We start from the raw sequence: 19,397 nt of genomic DNA, 5'->3' as shown, positions 1-19,397 counted from the left end.
TGGAGCTGAAATGCATAGCTTTTTAACATTTCCCCCCACAAATATAGATTTTGTAGGCAAGTGTTGTTGTTAATTTACGTCGCACTAAAGCTGCACAATGGGCTATTGGCGATGGTCTAGGAAACATCCCGGAGGATGATCCGAAGACATGCCATCACAATTTTGATCCTCTCTGGAGGGGATGGCACCCCCGCTTCGGTAGCACGACAACCTGCGCGCGAAGTCGAGCACTTTACGGTAGCCCGGTTTAACGAGGACCAATACCGCACACCCTCGGTCCCTACGCAGACTGATCCAAGTGGTCACCCACCCGCACACTGACCACAGCCAGTGATGCTTGACTTTGGTGATCTGCTGGGAACCGTGTCTTAACGATCAGTCCACTGCAGGACACTTCCGTCTCTAAGCCATGCGACTGAGGTGCTAAGTTATTATCATCAGATAGTAACTGGCAGCAAAACATTTATTAGAATTCGGCAAGTGATTAACTCTGTCTTCCACATTAAAAGGATTGAATTTTTTACAGGAATCTTTGAGCGTGGCAAATTTTTCAGCTTTAATAAAGCATGCCAAAAAGTTAACTAATGAGAACTGTTTGCCATGTAAAATCTGTATAAGTGGAGCACTACTTTGAAACAGGTTTACATATTCTTTAAAGAGTAACAACACAGACACCAAATTTGAAATTAATCGAGTTTCTAAATGGCATTCAAACAATCTTTTAACAATTCTGTTTTTACGATTTTGGCCTGTTTGTGTAAGAACTTTGTAAGAACTCGAAAGTGTTCGCTGTAAATGTCTGATGTGCTCTCTAGTTTCATTACCAATATTATTTGCTTTGTAGATGCTAACAAGAATGTGAAGGAACTGACTTTTTTGTAGTGCACAAAAACGAATAGTTAAACACAGTCAAAGCATCCAACAGAAAAAAAGAACACGGTGCCCGCAATGAGTCATCAGAAGATAGAAACTTCAGAGGGAGGAATGAGGACTTCAATACTTTCGCTCTGCGGAAAATTAAATTCCTCATAAAATATATTAACTTGTGCAAAAAAATTTCTGCAGAAATTAGCGGGAAAAATGGAATAATCTGAAAAAAAGAAAAAAAAAAGCCGACATCCGCGGAGGAATCACGTCCCTGCAAATATAATATCCAGCTTAACTACCAATGGAGAGGATCATTTCACGAACATAAACTCAAATACTAGTTCAATAAAACTAAGTTCATGAAAATGTGTGTTGGTAGAAATAAATTAAAAAATTCATTGCTTTAAGAATGCATATCATTAAGTGTTGTTTAACAAAGAAGTAAGACTATACATAAAAACTTTTTGGAAACAATAGAAAAACATTTGTTATACCTTTCTTTCTTTGCTGTGCAGAATTTGATTTAGAAGAGTCTTGGTTTTCCTTGGCAGAGTCGTCATCTAAACCATTATCATTTGGACTTTGCTCTTTAGAACTTCTTACAGTAACGGGATTGGTGGAAGTGGTAGCATGCTTCTAGTAAAAATAAATGCATAAGTACGTGGGCTAATTAAAAATAAAGAACACATACAAATTTTACTACAATTATATTTGAATTCAAATATGAAAGCTTCAGACAAATAGAAGCTAAAATCAGGTATTCAGAAAACTAATTCATATTTAAATACATGTATAGCTCATTAACCATTAAATTATACTAATATCTTTGATGTTGTTGAGATAAGTTTATACTAAGCTACAAAAGCAGCAAAAAAAAAAAATCTAATATGTGTCTGCTTCCAGAAATTTGAAGGAAAAAAAATAAAGAAATTAAATTTATTTACTTCTGCCTCAAAAAATGCGATTTCAGTGTGCTTGATCTTAGGTCTGTCAGCTAAAAATAATTGTTACCTCCTACTTTCTTCTTCAACTATAACCAAAAACCTGATAAAAAGAAAAGATCAAAAGGCAACTGTTTATTTTACCAACCAACTGCATCTGATTCTGATTGAGGTTGAACCTCAGAATAAAAAGATCAGCTTTTGAAGATTGTGGAATGTTAATTTGGCTACTTCCTAAAAAGTAAATCAACATCCTCGAATACATTCAATCTAAATCTAAACAAATTTTAATAAAAACTGTAATAGCAAACATATTTATACTTCATTAAACAAAAGCGAGTAAAAATAAATAGCATACTGTACTATTTACTGTTACTCACATTAACAGAAGGAATTAAGTTGTCAAAAACTTTACCTCATTCATATGAACCTCTCCTAAAGTTGGCCATTCACTTAAAGATTTTGGATCCTCCTATAAAATATATATAAAAAAGTTAACTTTTTAATTGCAAAACAAGTTTGTATGATTTAGACATAAAATTATTAGCAACACATCAAGCCAATACTAGTATTTCATATGCAGCTTTGAAATTATTTAGAAGTTAGAGCTCTTCCCTGAATATGTTAACAAATCACATGTCGCCTAAAATATCCAAGAAAGAACACTGGTCGATTTAGTAGTACATTATAAGGGTATAAAAGATAAACATACCGTGAGATTTCACTGATGTCATTTATGTGTTTAAGAGTAATAAATATGCCAAAAAATAAGACAGGATAAAAAAAAATTACTCATGAATGTTAGCCATTAAAAGATGATTATGAAGAATTTATTTCTTATATTTATTTTTAATTTAGATAGGAATTTACATAATTTTCAAAACACATTAATATTTTATTCTTTTTGGAAAAATAAACAAGAAGTTTAAAAGTTCTGAGTTCCTAAGACTTGTACTTTTCTCAAGTTTAGCAATATAACTGATACAGTAAATTTTTGAAACCAAAATGTCATTATAAATTTTTAGATATTGGCATTTTTATCAATCCAACATTGATTCCATCTTCAACTTTTGAAAAGGTTAAAATTTTGAATCCATAATTTAATTTTTAATGGCATTTTAAGCAGCAAGAAAATATTAAAATTCAAAGAGTTGCACTAGAATACAAAATTAAATTTATGATACCAGATTGGTTGGTGTAGGTATATTACAAGTAACTAAATTTATTAAAAGTTATTGACAGTGATACTCAGCAAGATAGAAGTTTTATTAATATCTAAAAGAATGGAAGTTAAAACATTTAGTATTTTTTGTTTTAATAAATTGCTTGTAATATAATGCTTTATAATACAAAATCAAAAATTGATTGCACACATTTATTATGTTACATTGCTATTTATAATTACACTTCAATTGATATGAAATGCTAAGGGAGGATCCTCCTATTCAAATATAATTTCTTAAGCTTCAATATCACATTATTATATTCCTTAAAGCATAACAAGTCTGTTCCCAAATAACAAATTTATGATGTATGTATATGAGCTAAAGAAAATAAAAATTCCTTGTTCTTAATATATATATATACACACACACACCCAGTTGAGAAAGAATAAGTAAAGATAAAACACTTAAAAAAAAATTTATACAATCAGACTTAATTTTTCTACATTATATATTCAACTGGATGGGATAAAATCATCATAAATTTTAAAAACCAAGATATATTTTCCTATCAAACAAAATAAATCAACAAAAATAGAAACTTTAGAAATGAATCCTGAAGCCGGGTTCGATGATTTAAATCAACTAATCTCTTTAAAAGTATGAATGATTTTTTAAAAAATAACTTTTTTAGAAGTTATTATCAACTTAAAATTATTAAAGCATTTTAATAGAGATTTAAATTTTTTTCTTATCAATTTTCACAATTATAAAATTCAATGTAAATATAGTAGTTTCCACTTTAACCAAGCTATCAAATATTTAAAAGATTTTTTTTTATTCTTGTTTATTTTTAAAACTACCAACAAAAGAAAATCTGAATTTGATCTTCAAAACACTCAGTAAAGGAAATCCAACAAATTGATCCAATAACAATATCATTATTATCCCCAATAATGAAAATGAAACAATGAATCTAGAGAAAATGATGAAGACATTGACAATGAAAATCAACATATAAAAATCTCTCATACAGACGGACTAAAAGCTATCAAAAATATATAAAACAATAAAATCTCAAAATAAGTAAATAAAATAACAAAATGGTTATGGCATAGCCTCCAGCCTTACCTCCTGCCACATTTTAGCTTTTTAACATTTATTTATGCCACAAACTTAAATATTAAGTTATAAATAAAAGAGCTAGACTAAGTCAAATAAACAAATAACATGAAGACTAAAATGTAGAGATTTTGTCTCATCTAATGAAGATATTTTTCTTTTACATAATAGTGCAATGAAGCTAAATAATGCAACTGAATTTTACAATGGAAAAACTTATAAAAAGAAAAATACTTACTTTAGGTGTTTCAACAACATCTGGAGATTGCATAGCTAGCGTTCTTGAAATGCACTCTTCTAATTCTATAATTGAAATAAAAATAAATTAATTTGAACATTTTACATTAATGTATCTAATTCCACATTTTAAAAAAAAAAGGCTGTTAGACATATTAAGGAAGCAGAAGTATTTAACATATCGCTGTGCTTAAAAAAAAGGGGGGGGGCACTTACTTAATAATTAAGACAGATTTTAAACTCAACTGTAGTAAAAAGACAGATTTCCTTTCACTGTTTTATAAGAATTACTCAATACTTTCTTTTAGTCTCCTTTGTACCCCATTATTTTAAGGGAAAAAACAATTAAATGCTTAATTGAATCAGTGAATTGTTACATTTGAAATTTTGGATTGTTAGAATTTTTTACTCAGTTCAGTTCAAAGAGCAACGAAATTTTTTTTTCAAAAAATATATGAGCATATAAGAGCAAAACGTTAATTATTTTTTCAGGCAGTCTTACTAAGAAAAACTAAAAGAGAAGTCCCATTAGAACTACATTGTTTCTGTGCTCTTATTGTGGTATTGTTAAAAGCTTTTTTTAAAAATAAGTTATTAACATTAGTTGAAGAGGTTCTGAAAGGAATTCACCAATACGCATTCACTCCTCAAAATTTTTCCCAGGAGTGAAAATCAGGATTGGCAAGTTTTTGACAATTGACGGTTTCATCTGATTTTAACCATGGTTTTATCAGTCATGTCAAAAACCCTTTTATACATAGTTTCAGACAAATGTCAAAAACCCAAAACTTTAGTGTAAGAATATTTATTAGCTATTATAAATAAGTATTTATAAATAAACATACATATAAAATTACAAGAGTTTAATATCAAAATAATTCAATAACATGATTGAATACTTTTTGTTTTGAGAATCACTCGCAAAAACCTACATTTTGGTGAAGAAAATATCAAATGATTATAAATAAAAATGTGTAAAATTACTATTTATCCAATCAGTTAAATTATTGAAAATAAAAATACCAAAACAATCAGCATAAAAAAAACATTCAATCATCTTATTCATTATATGTAAAATCAATTTTCATTTACTGCCCATTTCAAGCCTCTCCTTTCCCTGAAACACGAGAAAAAAAGTTTTAAAGCCCAAGTGCAGTTTTGTATGAATAAGACTGAAATTCGAAATTATTCTTTCGAATGATGCTAACAAGCAACTAAGAGATTTATTCTACTAATTGTACTAAATATTAATAGTAATTAAATTAAAATAAATCCTTGAATTAATGGATTGAAAAAATTAACTCATTTAAACATAATTTTTATTAATTATAATAAGTTCACTAATCAGTTAACTAATTATACATTAATACAATTAAGATTAGTTCACTACTATTGGAAATATTCACGTACAGTGCGCCAAAAAACAGGACCACCCTGAATAACTTTTGATCTAATGATCGGATTTTAACCATTAAGATTGAGTTTGAGGAAGTGAAGATCCGATCATGAGATCAAAAGCTCTCCAGGGTGGTCTTTTTATGGTGCACTATATATATAAGCAAAAGGGCTATTCCATGATATGGTCAACCAGATAACCAAAATTTTAAAATTAGTAATTTAATGCTAACAAAGTGTCACTTTGAAGGTAAAAAACTGAAAATATAGAAATAATAATGATAAAGCAAGATTCAATGTTTCATTTGAATAATCTATCTTGACTTTGAAAATAATGAATATTTTTCTTGTAAATTAATAATAAATTATTTTTACGTTTGACACTATTTACATCCAACACCATTGTTTTTCACTACATTTGTTTTAACCTATTTTACCTTTTCTTTATGAAACAAAGTGAAATATGATCAAAACCCTTTAAATATTTTTTTAGGTCCATTTAGAATAATGTATTTCACCTCAGTTACTCAATACAATCTGTTCATCTATGCTGTACTAAGAATTATTTATACTATGAACTTAAAAATGATTATTTTTATTTATTTATATTGATATAAGCTACTCAATTTTAATCGTTAGTGAAACAACTCAACTGCATTTAGAACATTTCAAATCTTTAAATTATTTTGTTTCACACATAAATTCACTCATTTCGTTTCACGAAAAAAAAAATCATCACATAAAGAGAACTATTTATAAATTTGCTGATTACTATTTTTGCCTCATAAAAACAAAATATGCTGAGATAAAGTCAATAAATGAATGTAATAAATGACCAAGTTCCCAATTCAAGCAGCAGTTTTTATTTTCAAATTTGATTCTACTAGTTTTTAGGTTCAAATTTATCACCTACTGAAACTCAAATTTCAGACACATAATTTGATTAGAATAAGAGTAGTGCCAATATTTATGAAAACCTTACACTCCCACGGACCACAAAATTAGATTTCATAATTGGGTAATTGTAAACTATGATTCTAATCACTATCCCAGATGTGTTGCTAAGGTTGTTTAAAATTATATTTAAATTTCTGTAATGCATGGACCAAAAGGAAATTTAAAATGACCACAAGTAGAAGACAAAATCTTTTACAAGATATAAAATATAATTAAATACATCAATCACCCTTTCCAACCAGAAATGGAGGACAATTTAGATTTAAAGAAGCTATTTCGTGAAAATAAAATAAATAAATAAAAATATTATACATAGTCATTAAGATAAGCTTCAGCACTTAATTGTTATCATTAACTTTGATTTATATCTAACTTGAAGAATTTACATCTGACACTGAAAATGTTATACCGACACCACAGTAAAAAATTTCAAACCTATTATGCATCCAATTTTACTAGTCAAGATACAACATACTTTCATAAAAATGCCAAATTTTAAATTCAGTAAAGTTCACATTTAAATTGCAAATAAATTCACAGGGATTAGACCTGTGTTTCCCAAAGTGTGGTACGTGTAACCCCAGGGTTACGGGAACAGTTTAGAGGAGGTAAGCATTCTTATGGGAAATATCTTGCACCAAACGAAAATTTCAAATTTTTTTTATTTAAAAACAAAGTTAGCCATGAAAATTTATGATTACGTATTTCTCGATTGACTATTTTTGAAGAGTTATCAGTTAATAATTAGTGGCGTCAACAACCAGTTGTGATTTTAAACTCTTGTGCAATTTTTTTATAGTAAAAAATACATTCATTTTTTTATTAGTGGTACACAGTGCTATGAAAAATTTAGAAAGGGTACACAAAAGTCATAAGTTTGGGAAACACTAATTTAGACAATTTGCAAATGAATACTCATTTTTTGCTTTCGTGTGATTTCCGTCTGACACCTACAATTTCATCCATTTAATTTGAATGTATTATTATTATATGTTGCAAAACAAATTGTTTTTAATAAATCTTGATGTACCAAATATTTAATATAAAAATATAATCATTTTAAACTTAATTTATATTTCATGAGAGGGTTTTTCTATGAAAGTTTTGTTCATTTTCTTATGTCCAACACCATGGAATTGCCCAGGAGTGCAAAAATTCTCAGAGCCTAATATTCCCCATGAACAAAGTTTCTATTTGGATCAAAATTTCAGTAAAAATTTTAGCTTTTTTTCAGTATACAATAACCTTTTCAAAATATTTTAGGAAAATAAAGTTTATATAAAAATATTCATTTGATTTTATTCATGAATAAACAAACATATGTGTTATAAAATGATAGAAATCAAAATGTATTTAAATAAAACAAGTAGCCCCCTAAAATCCCCATTAAAGAAATAATTATAAAATCTAAATTTAAAAAAAAAAAAAAAAACAATCTCTGTATACACAGACAAAAAACAAAATACAATTAGAAAAAACTCTGTTTTGCAGTTACCTGCGTAGACAGAGATACTTTTTTTTTGTTTTTGTAAACAAGGATTTTATAGTTTGCTCAAAACTGAGTTAAATTTTTTTTTTCATGCCTAAAACAAATCATAAAAATTTTTATAAATTATTTCTACAGTGCCGGCCTGTTTTGTATAATCACTGCCTGACTCCAGATCAGAAGGTTGCATGTTCATATCACATCCGGGTCACCAATGTGGGGAAAGTAGATATTGACAATGTTAACCTTCATCTCTGAAAAGGTACTACCCCATCATAGAATCGAGCTAACACGTCTTATATACTAGTCAGGGTTGGGGTTTTGGACGTCCTAAACTGGTTTTGGACAGGACACGTGGGTTTTACTGTCTTAAACTGGGTTTAACTGTCCTAAACTGGGTAAAACTGTCTTAAAGTGTCCAAAACCTTGAACTTTGGTAAAAGGTAAAATTTCTATAGGTGTAACCATTGTACACATAATAATTACATGTATCAATAAATATTTGATATTTTTTATACAATTTACTATAACTTATTAAAAGAAAATAATATAATATAATAGGAAAAGGTTTATAATTTTTGAAGCTCCACAATTCACGGAACAACAAAAGTGAATAACTAATCCTTTAAATATAAATATGCTTTTAATACTGATAAATAATATTTTTGCATAAGGATAAATATGGCAGTATTAAAAAATAATAATTTTTCTTAATAAAAATACTAAATTTGTTCAAAAATTAACCTTTTATTTTTCACAATATTTTTTTAAAAAAATGTTATAATTTCTGCATCACAAGATGATAAAAAAGACATCTATTTTTAAAAAAAAAATGTTTTTTTAAATATAAATGTATTAGTTTAAATTGAAAATACAAAATAACTGAAAAATAAATTGTTCAGATAAAATTGTGACATAATTTGAGTAAAAGGGTTTCGGACAGGACGGTTTAAACCGTGGATTAATCCATTCTGTCATAAACCTTGCCAACCCTGATACTAGTGAATTGGAATTATACTTTTGTAGTGGTAGATACACTACAGTGGAATTGGCAAACTTCCAAGAATGGAATCATTTATAAATAATAGCTTTAAAATTTCCTCGCCAGGTCGGAAATATCTAATATCATTAAGAGGAATTAATTCTAAAGCATTGAAATATAGCACCCATTTTTAAAATAATTAATGTAAAAATGAATGTCTTAAATGGTTGTTCTTTAACTATCTGACAGTGAATTTTTTTTTACTAGTAATAAAACAAGCAAAACTAGCAATAGAGTAAAAGAATAAGTCACCACAAAAACCAGTAATAATAATAATGAAAAAAAAAAAAAATTGAAAAAACGTCCTTTGTTTTAAAACTTTTGATGTAGCGAAAGTTACATATATTTATATATATTTAATACATAAAAATGATATTAACAATCTTAATTTCAAGTTTGATTCGAATAATCAAAGAGTTTTAGGTTCTTTCAATAATTACAAAATTTAACTCATTTTAAAAACTATCAATACATGGAAATGGAAGATATTATTTTAATCATTCATTAAAGATATAATTCAATCTAAAAATACCTGCATAGAAAGCATGAAAATTTATTTTGTATGGATATTTTTCAGAAATACGATACATAAACAAATTAATTTTCGTTTAAAGAATTAAAATCAAATTAGGAATTAACTCAAATGTTAGGATAAATTAGGAATTAAAATCAAAAGTGGAAAAATATTTAACAGAAAATGAAATATTTTTTATTTGTTTATAGTAAATTTAAAATTATGTATATAATAAAAAATAAAGTTAAACAAAACTGTTTAGTTTTTGATGCTTTCTAATCTTTAATTCCATTGTAAATCCACAAGGCTTTCCAACAGTTTTTTTTTTTGGCCATTATATTTCTATTCTTTTCTATTCTATTCATTTCATATTTTTTCAATATTATTATAATAGCATTATGATACTAGAATTTAGAGTAATTATTTTTTGAAGCATTTGATTTGCAACTATTCCATTGTAATTCTAGGTTGCGTTTATGACAATTTTTCTCAGCCATTTTCCAACAGTTTTTTCAAATTTCAACGATTTTATCTGAATTTGATAACTAGGTTTTTCACAAATTGCTAATTTGAAAATCTTTCTTTAAAACAGCTGAATTGAATACATCTGGACAAGCAGACTTTTTATAGATGAATTAACCCTTAAAAACAGGCAATTTAAATGCCTGAATTTTTGCTAAAATCAAAATAATTATTTTAATCTAAACAACCGAATTTTCATAAAATTTTTTATAAGCTGAATTTTGATAGGGATAATTAACTAATCCAGTTACCGAGTTCTGGAAAGTTACAATCTTCTACCACTTCATGCAAAATATTATCTCTAAGTAAAGTAATAATGCTTTTTAAAACATTCCTTCCTAATTGTTCTTTTCCTTCTGAGAAACGAGAGAGAAAATTTGTTGAAAACATTGAAATTTTAATTAGATTTAAAGTTAAAACTAACATAATGGCCTTTTAATAAAACAGCTTAGTTCTTATATCGGAATTATATTATTCTGTGATACAGGTTGATATGGTGATCAAAGATATAGTTTTCCAATTTTTTTTTCACAGATTCTCTTAAATGCACTCCTAATTTATTCTATTTATATATTATTAAAATGTGTAATTAAATGAATATTTTTTACATGCTTAAAATTATAAAATCCATTTTACTAAACATAATTACTTTAATTGAACTATTCCTTTTATTACTCTTCGACAAACAGAGTGGTTTTTTTTTAAAATACAGAATCTTTTTTAAATTTTCCTTCAATCAAAAATAAGAATCAAAAGCTCAAAATCCGTAATAAGGAATGTAATGAAAAGTACTTTCAATAGAAAACTCAGCATGAATTTAATATTTTTCACTTGTTTGGAGTTAATTATTTTTACTAACATCTTAGTTTTCTATCAAAAAATTGCTTTAAGACTAAATCTTAAACTAAAAAATAAGGTAAGATTACATAATACAGTTGAACTTGTTTATCTCGAACATCTTTATCTCGAAAACCTCTATATCTCAAAATTTCTAAAATTCCCTAAATTTACTGTCTAAAATCAATGTATTTTCCAGGTTTATGTCAAATTTGTTTTCTTCAACACTTCTGTTTCTCGAATTTCAAATAATAGAGTCCAAATGTCAAAACTTTCTTTATCAGTAGAACTTCTGGCAGTTATCATAATCATCATAGTTGGCCAGACAGCCCAAGGTGAGCCAATGCCCTCCTCTGAAGATTTCTCCATGACGACTTCTGATTCACCTTTGATCTCCAATTCTTTTCATTAATTGCAAGAAAATCAGACTCCACTGAGTCAGCTCATCTCAACCGCGGCCTTCCCCACTTTCTTATTCCAATAAGTCTAAAAAGCAGCATTTTTTTATTGTATTGTCATCACTCATTCGAATCATGTGGGCCATCCAATTCATTCTATTAATTTTTATGTATTTAATAATATCAGGTTGTTTATAAATCTTGTGCAGTTCAAAGTTAAATCTCCTTCTCCAGTTATTGTTTTCATTTACACCACCAAGTATACTCCGCAAAATCTTTCTCTCAAATGTTGCGATACAATTTTCCTCCTGTTTTGTCAGTGTTCAAGCCTAAGAAGTGTTTGTCAAAACTGGCCGGACAAGAGTTTTGTAGATTAAGAACTTTGTTTCCCTAGAAAGAAACCTAGATTTAATAAATATTCTCAGCCCATAGACTGCCCTATTTGCCAGATAGAGTGTTTTTTATTTCAGGAGTAATTCTGTTGTCAATGGATTCTGGCAGTAAGTGAGGGATAAATGAGTAGTGCTCATCAAGGGTTGGCTTTTCAACATAGATAAGAAAGCTAAGAATCGAAATTCATTTTGACCTCAAAATTGCAACCAATGGATCAAAGGAGAATTAAGAGTTTTAAAGTGAACTGTTGGTACACAAACTTGTAGATGCCATAGACGAAAAAAGTTCTCTTCCAAAAATAAAGATGTTAGATGCTATCAGAATTACTGTTTTGCCTGGAGAAACTTGTCTCTAAGAACTATCCAAAATGGTTTTAATAAAGCTGGTTTTTAGAAAAGCTGTGAAGATGATGAACGAGAGGTTGTAGGCATCAGTAAAGAAGAAGAAACTGTTGAGTAATTCTTAAATTACAGTAAATTGTTGGCCATGGGGGATTTGCGCTCTTTCTAATCTTACGAGAATAATCGAAACAAATAAGGTTTTACTTCAAAAATCTTTGAAAATTTATTTTCAGTGTTAAATGTATGTTAAATTTTTTTTTTTTATGTAAATAGATGTACAATGTGGTATACTTAATTTAAAGAAATGCCTATTTTTTCTACTAAAAACAATTCAAGCACTTTTAATTGAATTTCGTAATTAAATTTAATTTTTTAAAGTACCTGTATAACTCGAAACCTCTTTATCTCAAATTTTTTGCCTTTTCTGTGAGATTCGAGATGAATAGGTTTGATTATAATTAAATTAAGTATAAAAACAGAAATTAACTAAATTGAATCAAATATGACACATTAACTGAAAAGAAATATATTGCAAAGCATATGGAAAACTAACCACTTAACAAATAAATAAATCATATTTAGGTCTTATTCTTTAAAAAGGAGTCTAATCCCAGAACATGATCTTGCATATAACAATCATAAACATCTGATACTTATTTCGATTTCAATACAAAAATTATAAAAAAACTGCAGGAACTAAATCTTGTTAATTCACAATTAGAAAGCCCATGCTAAATTAAGCTTGCTTCTCCTAGTTCAATCATTTACTGTTCAGTTTTATTTATATATTTTATCACACAAAACATTCTTTAGTTAACTAAGGCAAGTTAACCTATAAGAAAACTTTCTTTTATTTAACAATAGATATTTTTTTACTTAATAATAGATATTTTTTTTTCATCTATAAGACAGAGTAAGAAAAGCATTTATTTTAAAAAATACAACTTCCAAGTTATTAAACATAAATATTAAAGCTAAAGAAAATATATAACAAAACATTTAATTGTGTTTTAGTTTGCCTTAAGAATTCTCCTAGCCGTTCGCCTGGACCCGTGGCGGTGACTATGGTAACGAAGTATAACTATTTCAGGTACGGGTTACTGTTTAGGACAAGTTTTGACTCAGGTCGAAGAGAGAAAGGGAATCCTTTTTTCCGGTCTATTGTGTTAGCCCCAGAGTGAAGAGAAGCTTCCCTCCCTGAAATGCACTCTTGTTCCTTAGCAGCAGACTGCATTAGGCATTGTGGAGGGGGATTTTACCTCAGACAAACTATAAAGTATTTTGCTTTACATTTATTAGTATTATAAATCTAGGAAGAAATACTAGTTTTTATTTCATTGTTAAATAAGTCTTCTTAAAAAAAAAAAAAATTCTTAAAAATAAAAATATTTAAAATTACTAAATACATTGACCTTAAAAAAATGAAAACTTCACAAATTTAAGAATTTTAACAAAATAATAACTATTGGAAATAATTTTTTATCTTTATTTTTCATAAAAATTTTATTCTTCTGAACAGAATATTCATTTAACTAAAAATAATATATGCACTCAACTCATAATCTATTAAGATATAAGTGTATGCATCTATTTTATATCTACTTAGTAAAATAAGTGCAGACATTTATTTAGAAAAATAAGAATAACATTAATCAAAATAAATTATTATAATAGCTTATTCTTTATAAAATTGAAATAAATATGAAAATAATTACTTTTTAAATATTTTTTACTTTATTTTGTTACATTAATTTTTACTTGTTTTAAATTTGAACTGGTTATTTATTAGTTATTGTTAAATAATTGTATTGGTCAGATTCAGTTTCTTCCATTTAGTCCAGCTTCTTCGAATGTCCTGGAAAATATTTATTTCTTCCAGGCAAAATGCCAATCTTGATTAAACCCATTTTGACTTGTAAAATGCCCATGTTAACATAATCTAACAAATGTAAACTCATATGATTATCTCTAAACTTTTAAATAAATGCCAGTTCTATGTGTTATGATGCTATATGACACATTATGACATAGCATCGAACAATTATGCTCACTAGTGACAAATTTATCATTCAACAAAAAAGTGTAAAGAAAAAGCCCTCAAAAGTAAACAAACACACGGATTTGATTAGTAACATCAATAGATATCAATATGATGACATCAATCGATGGAGTATAACACAATTTCGGATAAAAGGAGCTAAATCATCTTTTACTATATAACATTTCATGCAAAATTTACTCTATTTAACCTAAGAGTGCTAAATGAAACATTCTAATACATTTAAAATATTATACAACACGAAAATTCTCTTTCCTATTTTATTCTGGAATCTAGTTAAATATGAAGCATCAAAAGTAGATCTTACAGCATATGCTAAGAAATGCCAGTACTGTTATTTGCCCTGTTTTCTTCCATCTCAAACTAAAGTATAAATAACAATGGGGATCACAATCTATATAAGATACTATATGCTAACATTATTTATCAATAAACAAAACATTGATCTCTTGAATTGGAACTGAACCTCAATCACACTTAATAGCATAAACTAAATTATTAGTGCAAAATAATTCATTACACAATGCTGTATTTTTGTGTTTAGAATATTTTCAAACTAATTTCTATGAAGTTTCTAGACATATTCCTATAATATTTACATCAATTTGTCAATTGAACTTATATATAAAATATTAAAGTTTCAGAGAAAGTTTAGTTATTAACCTAATTCAAAATATTAAAAATAAAAAAAAAATACAAATAAATCAAAATTTGTCCTTCAAACTTCATTTTTTAAATATCAATATTTTCACCATTTAACTAGAACTAAGAAAAATTAAATTCTGAACTTTTGTTAACATACATATAAATTTATATAAGCACCAGGATAATCTAAACATATAACATATTTGCGTATTTAATGTGGAATGAAGCAAAAAATAATTCAAAATTGATACACTAAGAGAGAATATTACCGGAGCAAGTCAGAAAGAATAGTAACCCTTCAAGCCGCTTTTTCCTAAAAAATAGACAAACTATAAATGGTTAAAGAAAATGCAGAACGGCTACTATTTAATAATAATTTGTAGGCTTATAATAATAATTAGTGGCAAAAAATATAGATTTTTCATAACAAAAACAAGTCAATTATACGCTAGCTACGTAGTCCACCATAACACAACACAACAAACACATGTCAAGGAAAATATTATAATATGGAAACATGAAATATTCCCAATGAATAGTCAATATTTTTATCATAGACTGATACAATAAGATACGAGCTAGAAGTTAGAACTATTTATCACAAACAACAAACCCTGTTACCGAGTGTTCAACTTCCTATTATAATATAAGCAACATCAAGGCTTACTAGAATACTTCTGGGGAATTTAAACAGAATATGTCAGTCAAAATATTTATAAATAAGAAAATTATTGTACTTACCGTGAGAACAAATATAAAATTGCTCTGTTTTATAAGCTTCTTATCGATATAGCCATATGGCGAAACGTGCTTTTTTAGGTTCGGACAAAGTTAACAAATTAAAACTTAAACAATGTGATTCTAACTAAATCAAAACACAAACAAATTTTTTTATTGGCTTCATGCAATGACATTTAATATAAAAACGACACGGTAAAGAAAATGAATCGCAAATGCTATCCAAACTACGTAGCACACCACCACTATAACACGAGATACGAAATATACATTTATCTTGTTTAAAGTAGACTTTGTTGATACTTCGATTCTTCACACTGATTCGTGAGAGCCGAGATCTTGTACATTTCCAAACTAAACTGATTTGTTGTTTTACAGCGCATGCGCAAATCATATTTGTCCATGCATCTATATTTTCTTTTAAAAATATGTAATATTCTTTCTAAATAACACTTTGAATAAAAGTTAAAAGATAATTTCTGATAATTTGGAACTTCGAATAATTATCAGTTTTATTTATGCCGCTGTATTATTTGGACACAATCATTCTGCTACGTTGTAAGAAATGAAAAAGCAAATAATAAAAATATAAATAATTAAAAAATATTAAAAATAGGGGTGTTTGTTAGTTTCGGACATTTGACTTTTCTATAAAGAATTATTCTGAAAATAGGTTAGAAACTGCTATGTATAGAAATATATGAACTAAAAGACCATAACTCAAAGCAGTCTCTCCCGTCTCAGTTTTGAAAACAAAATATCAAATATATTCTATGAGTGTTTTCTTCTCCTTAACTGCTATAATTATATATTTAAAAGAAATAGTGAATATTCATTTTTTTTTTTGTTGTGCATAAAAGAGAAATCTTAGAGGCTACTCTTATTATACAGTCTACTGATTTTAGATAAAGGTTACAAGCGACAGTTTAAGTTCCCACTTTTGGTGCCGGACCGGAGTGGCCGAGAGCTATATGATTATATTACAAAAACTATAACTGGTTTGTATAACATAAATAAAATACATAAATCTTCTGGTTTTTTAAAAAATCCGCTATAAAAAATGTCCGATAGTGCAAGTTCATTCATAGCACAATAGAATGATACTTTATTCACCCAACCATTCACTTATTTCGCTTCCGAGTTACATGATGAGCCAAATGAAGAAGGAAATATAAGATCGTATTCAGTACCCTCTTCTATTATGTTTCAAAATCTTCGAAACATGGAAGATAACCCACGGCGGCCCAAAATTCAGGACTGATTGATAGTTATATTACAAGTTTCTTTATATTAGTTAAATCTTGGATAAAGTTTTACTATTCTTTGGATATATATACGAGTTATTATAATTTATATATTTCTGAATGAGTCTAATTTCATTTCAGTTAATGTTCCTTTAAATCAAGAGTGTAATCTTTACAATAACAGCATGGAACATTTTGTCAAATTTCAACTTTTAGGGGTGAGTGACCCCTAAGAACTACACTGAAAATAAAGTCTAGAAAAATACGTAGCATAAATATACAAAGCATGTCTAGAAAAATTGAAAGCAGGGTTAGCATGATTTATTTAAATCATAGATTTATCTAAAAAATATTATACAGTACTGCATTAACTAATGTATTATACTTAAGTCTGCAATGATAAGTCATTGATAACAAATTTATTGATAATAAATCTTTTATTCATATACTGAGGAAAAAATTCTAACAAAATCACCATAGTTGTATGGTAGGACATTTCTGGTGAAATAAACCAAAGTTCTAAGTGTTTTAAAGGACTAAATTAAAATATATAAGACTATAGTGACTGTTTTGTTCATCTTTTATGAGGTAGTGGGATTTATTTATTTACGTACATAAGTGAGTTTCGTTCTAAATACAAATAACGGCTTAAAAACTCGTTTCAGTTTGAGGTAGGTAGCTACTTTATTTGCGTCGCACTAGAGCTGCACAATGGGCTATTGGCGATGGTCTGGGAAGCATCCCTGAGGATGATCCGAAGACATGCCATCGTAATTTTGATCCTCTGCAGAAGGGGTGGCTTCATTACTTTGGTAGCCGGACGACCTGCCCCTTACGGTAGACAGTTTAACGAGGACCAATACCGCACACCCTCGGACTCTACGCAGGCTGATCAAAGTGGTCAGCCATCTGCTTACTGACAGCAGCCAGTAATGCTTGACTTCGGTGTTCTGCTGGGAACCATGTCTTTATGATCAGTTGAAAAACAGATTGCTCAATTTTGTGAAAGACAGCAAGAATATACATTGAATGTTACAACAGAATTCAAACATACTACATATATACTTCAAAGCTGTTAGCGGAATACTGCACGGTAAAGTTCAAGTATAACAAACGTATGCAATTAGGGTCTCCATTGCCACAGGTTGTTGTCCTTCTGCCAAACATTCAGAAGCGGAAAGTTAGAGGGTTCAACATTTTTAAACTGTTTATCTCTCTTTTTTTTAATGATATCTGTTCTGCAATTTGACAAGATACAAGGAGTTATTTAAATTACTCACTCGACCCTGCATATGTATCTGTACCAAATTCATTTATTTATTGTTACACATCCATGGTTACGCTTTGGTTCGAACCAGCTACCCCCATTTTAAATGGCGTTTGATGGAAAGATGAGGCTAGTGTAAAAATAATTTTAAAAAAATCATTACTATTCCAAGAATTTATTCGTTCTTATTTATTGTTATAAGATTGTTGTAGTAGTAGTTCATTTACGTCGCACTAGAGCTGCACAATGGGCTATTGGCGACGGTCTGGGAAACATTCCTGAGGATAATCCGAAGACATAGCATCACAATTTTGATCCTCTGCAAAGGGGATGGCACCCCCGCTTCGGTAGCCCGAAGACCTGCACGCGAAGTCGAGCACTTTACGGTATAACAGTTTAACGAAGACCAATATTCCACACCCTCGGTCCCTATGCAGACTGATCCAAGTGGTTTCCCACCCGCACACTGACAGCAGCCAGTGACGCTTGACTTCGGTGATCTGCGGGGAACCGTGTCTTAACGATCAGTCCACTGCGGGACTATTGTTATGAGAAAAACATTGCAAAGATGCATTCATTCCAATATGGAGGTGGCTAGTTCGAATCCTGTGTCCCAGGCTGTATGTGTGTGTTGTTTCTCTTTATTTTGTGCTATCTGCATATTGACTTGACTAGGAGATAATAACCGAACTTTGTAATAAGCACACCGGCCTGCGTGTGTATGCATGACAATAAATAAATAAATATAAATAAATAGCTGTATCTGAGGTGCGGATCCAGATACTGTGGGATTTGAACCCGCTACCTATACGCTTCCATTTCAGGATGTTAGGACAGCAACGATGTAGTAATTTTATTTACCCTAATGTAGTATTTATCTAGTTTACTGTACAGATTTAGTTCAACCTTTTCCAGGCAATTGTACATTTACAAGTGCACGCTTTTTTTTATAATTTTAAATGTTCGTTGATGTTAACTTAGAGCTTACACAGGGAAAAAAATAACCGACAAGAAATAAAGATAAAAAGTACTTGCTAAATAAAATAGAGGTCATCAAAATGAACATTTTTGCGTCATCTCAAACTAATACTGTTAAAATTGCCAATTTTTGCTTAAAATTACCTAATTTTACAGCATTTACTACCAAATAGCGTGGTAATAAAAACAATATTTATTGTTAATTTTTTTTGATTCAAGAGCTCAAATATAGAATGCAACTTTTAATTTAT

At 28.7% G+C, this 19,397-nt stretch overlaps 1 protein-coding gene across 5 annotated transcripts in view; it reads right to left on the bottom strand.

Moving 5' to 3' along the window:
- Positions 1–16,033, bottom strand: part of LOC107446658 (La related protein) — a 49,419-nt gene extending 33,386 nt beyond the window's left edge. The window contains exons 1-5 of one of the 5 annotated variants that reach the window (XM_016061352.3): positions 15,661–16,033; positions 15,189–15,232; positions 4,332–4,396; positions 2,224–2,280; positions 1,362–1,503 (exon numbers count right to left, since the gene is read on the bottom strand). In XM_016061352.3, the coding sequence (XP_015916838.2) occupies positions 1,362–1,503; positions 2,224–2,280; positions 4,332–4,364 (232 nt within the window). In that variant the 5' untranslated portion in view covers positions 4,365–4,396; positions 15,189–15,232; positions 15,661–16,033. The remainder of the gene's footprint in view (positions 1–1,361; positions 1,504–2,223; positions 2,281–4,331; positions 4,397–15,188; positions 15,233–15,660) is intronic. The other 4 variants (XM_016061354.3, XM_016061355.3, XM_016061353.3 and 1 more) reach the window with 4 other exon arrangements.
- Between the last annotated feature and the right edge of the window lie 3,364 nt (positions 16,034–19,397).

This window comes from Parasteatoda tepidariorum, chromosome X1 (genome assembly GCF_043381705.1).
Source record: "Parasteatoda tepidariorum isolate YZ-2023 chromosome X1, CAS_Ptep_4.0, whole genome shotgun sequence".
NCBI classification, from domain to species: domain Eukaryota; kingdom Metazoa; phylum Arthropoda; class Arachnida; order Araneae; family Theridiidae; genus Parasteatoda; species Parasteatoda tepidariorum.
This window is presented reverse-complemented; position numbering and strand designations above follow the sequence as displayed.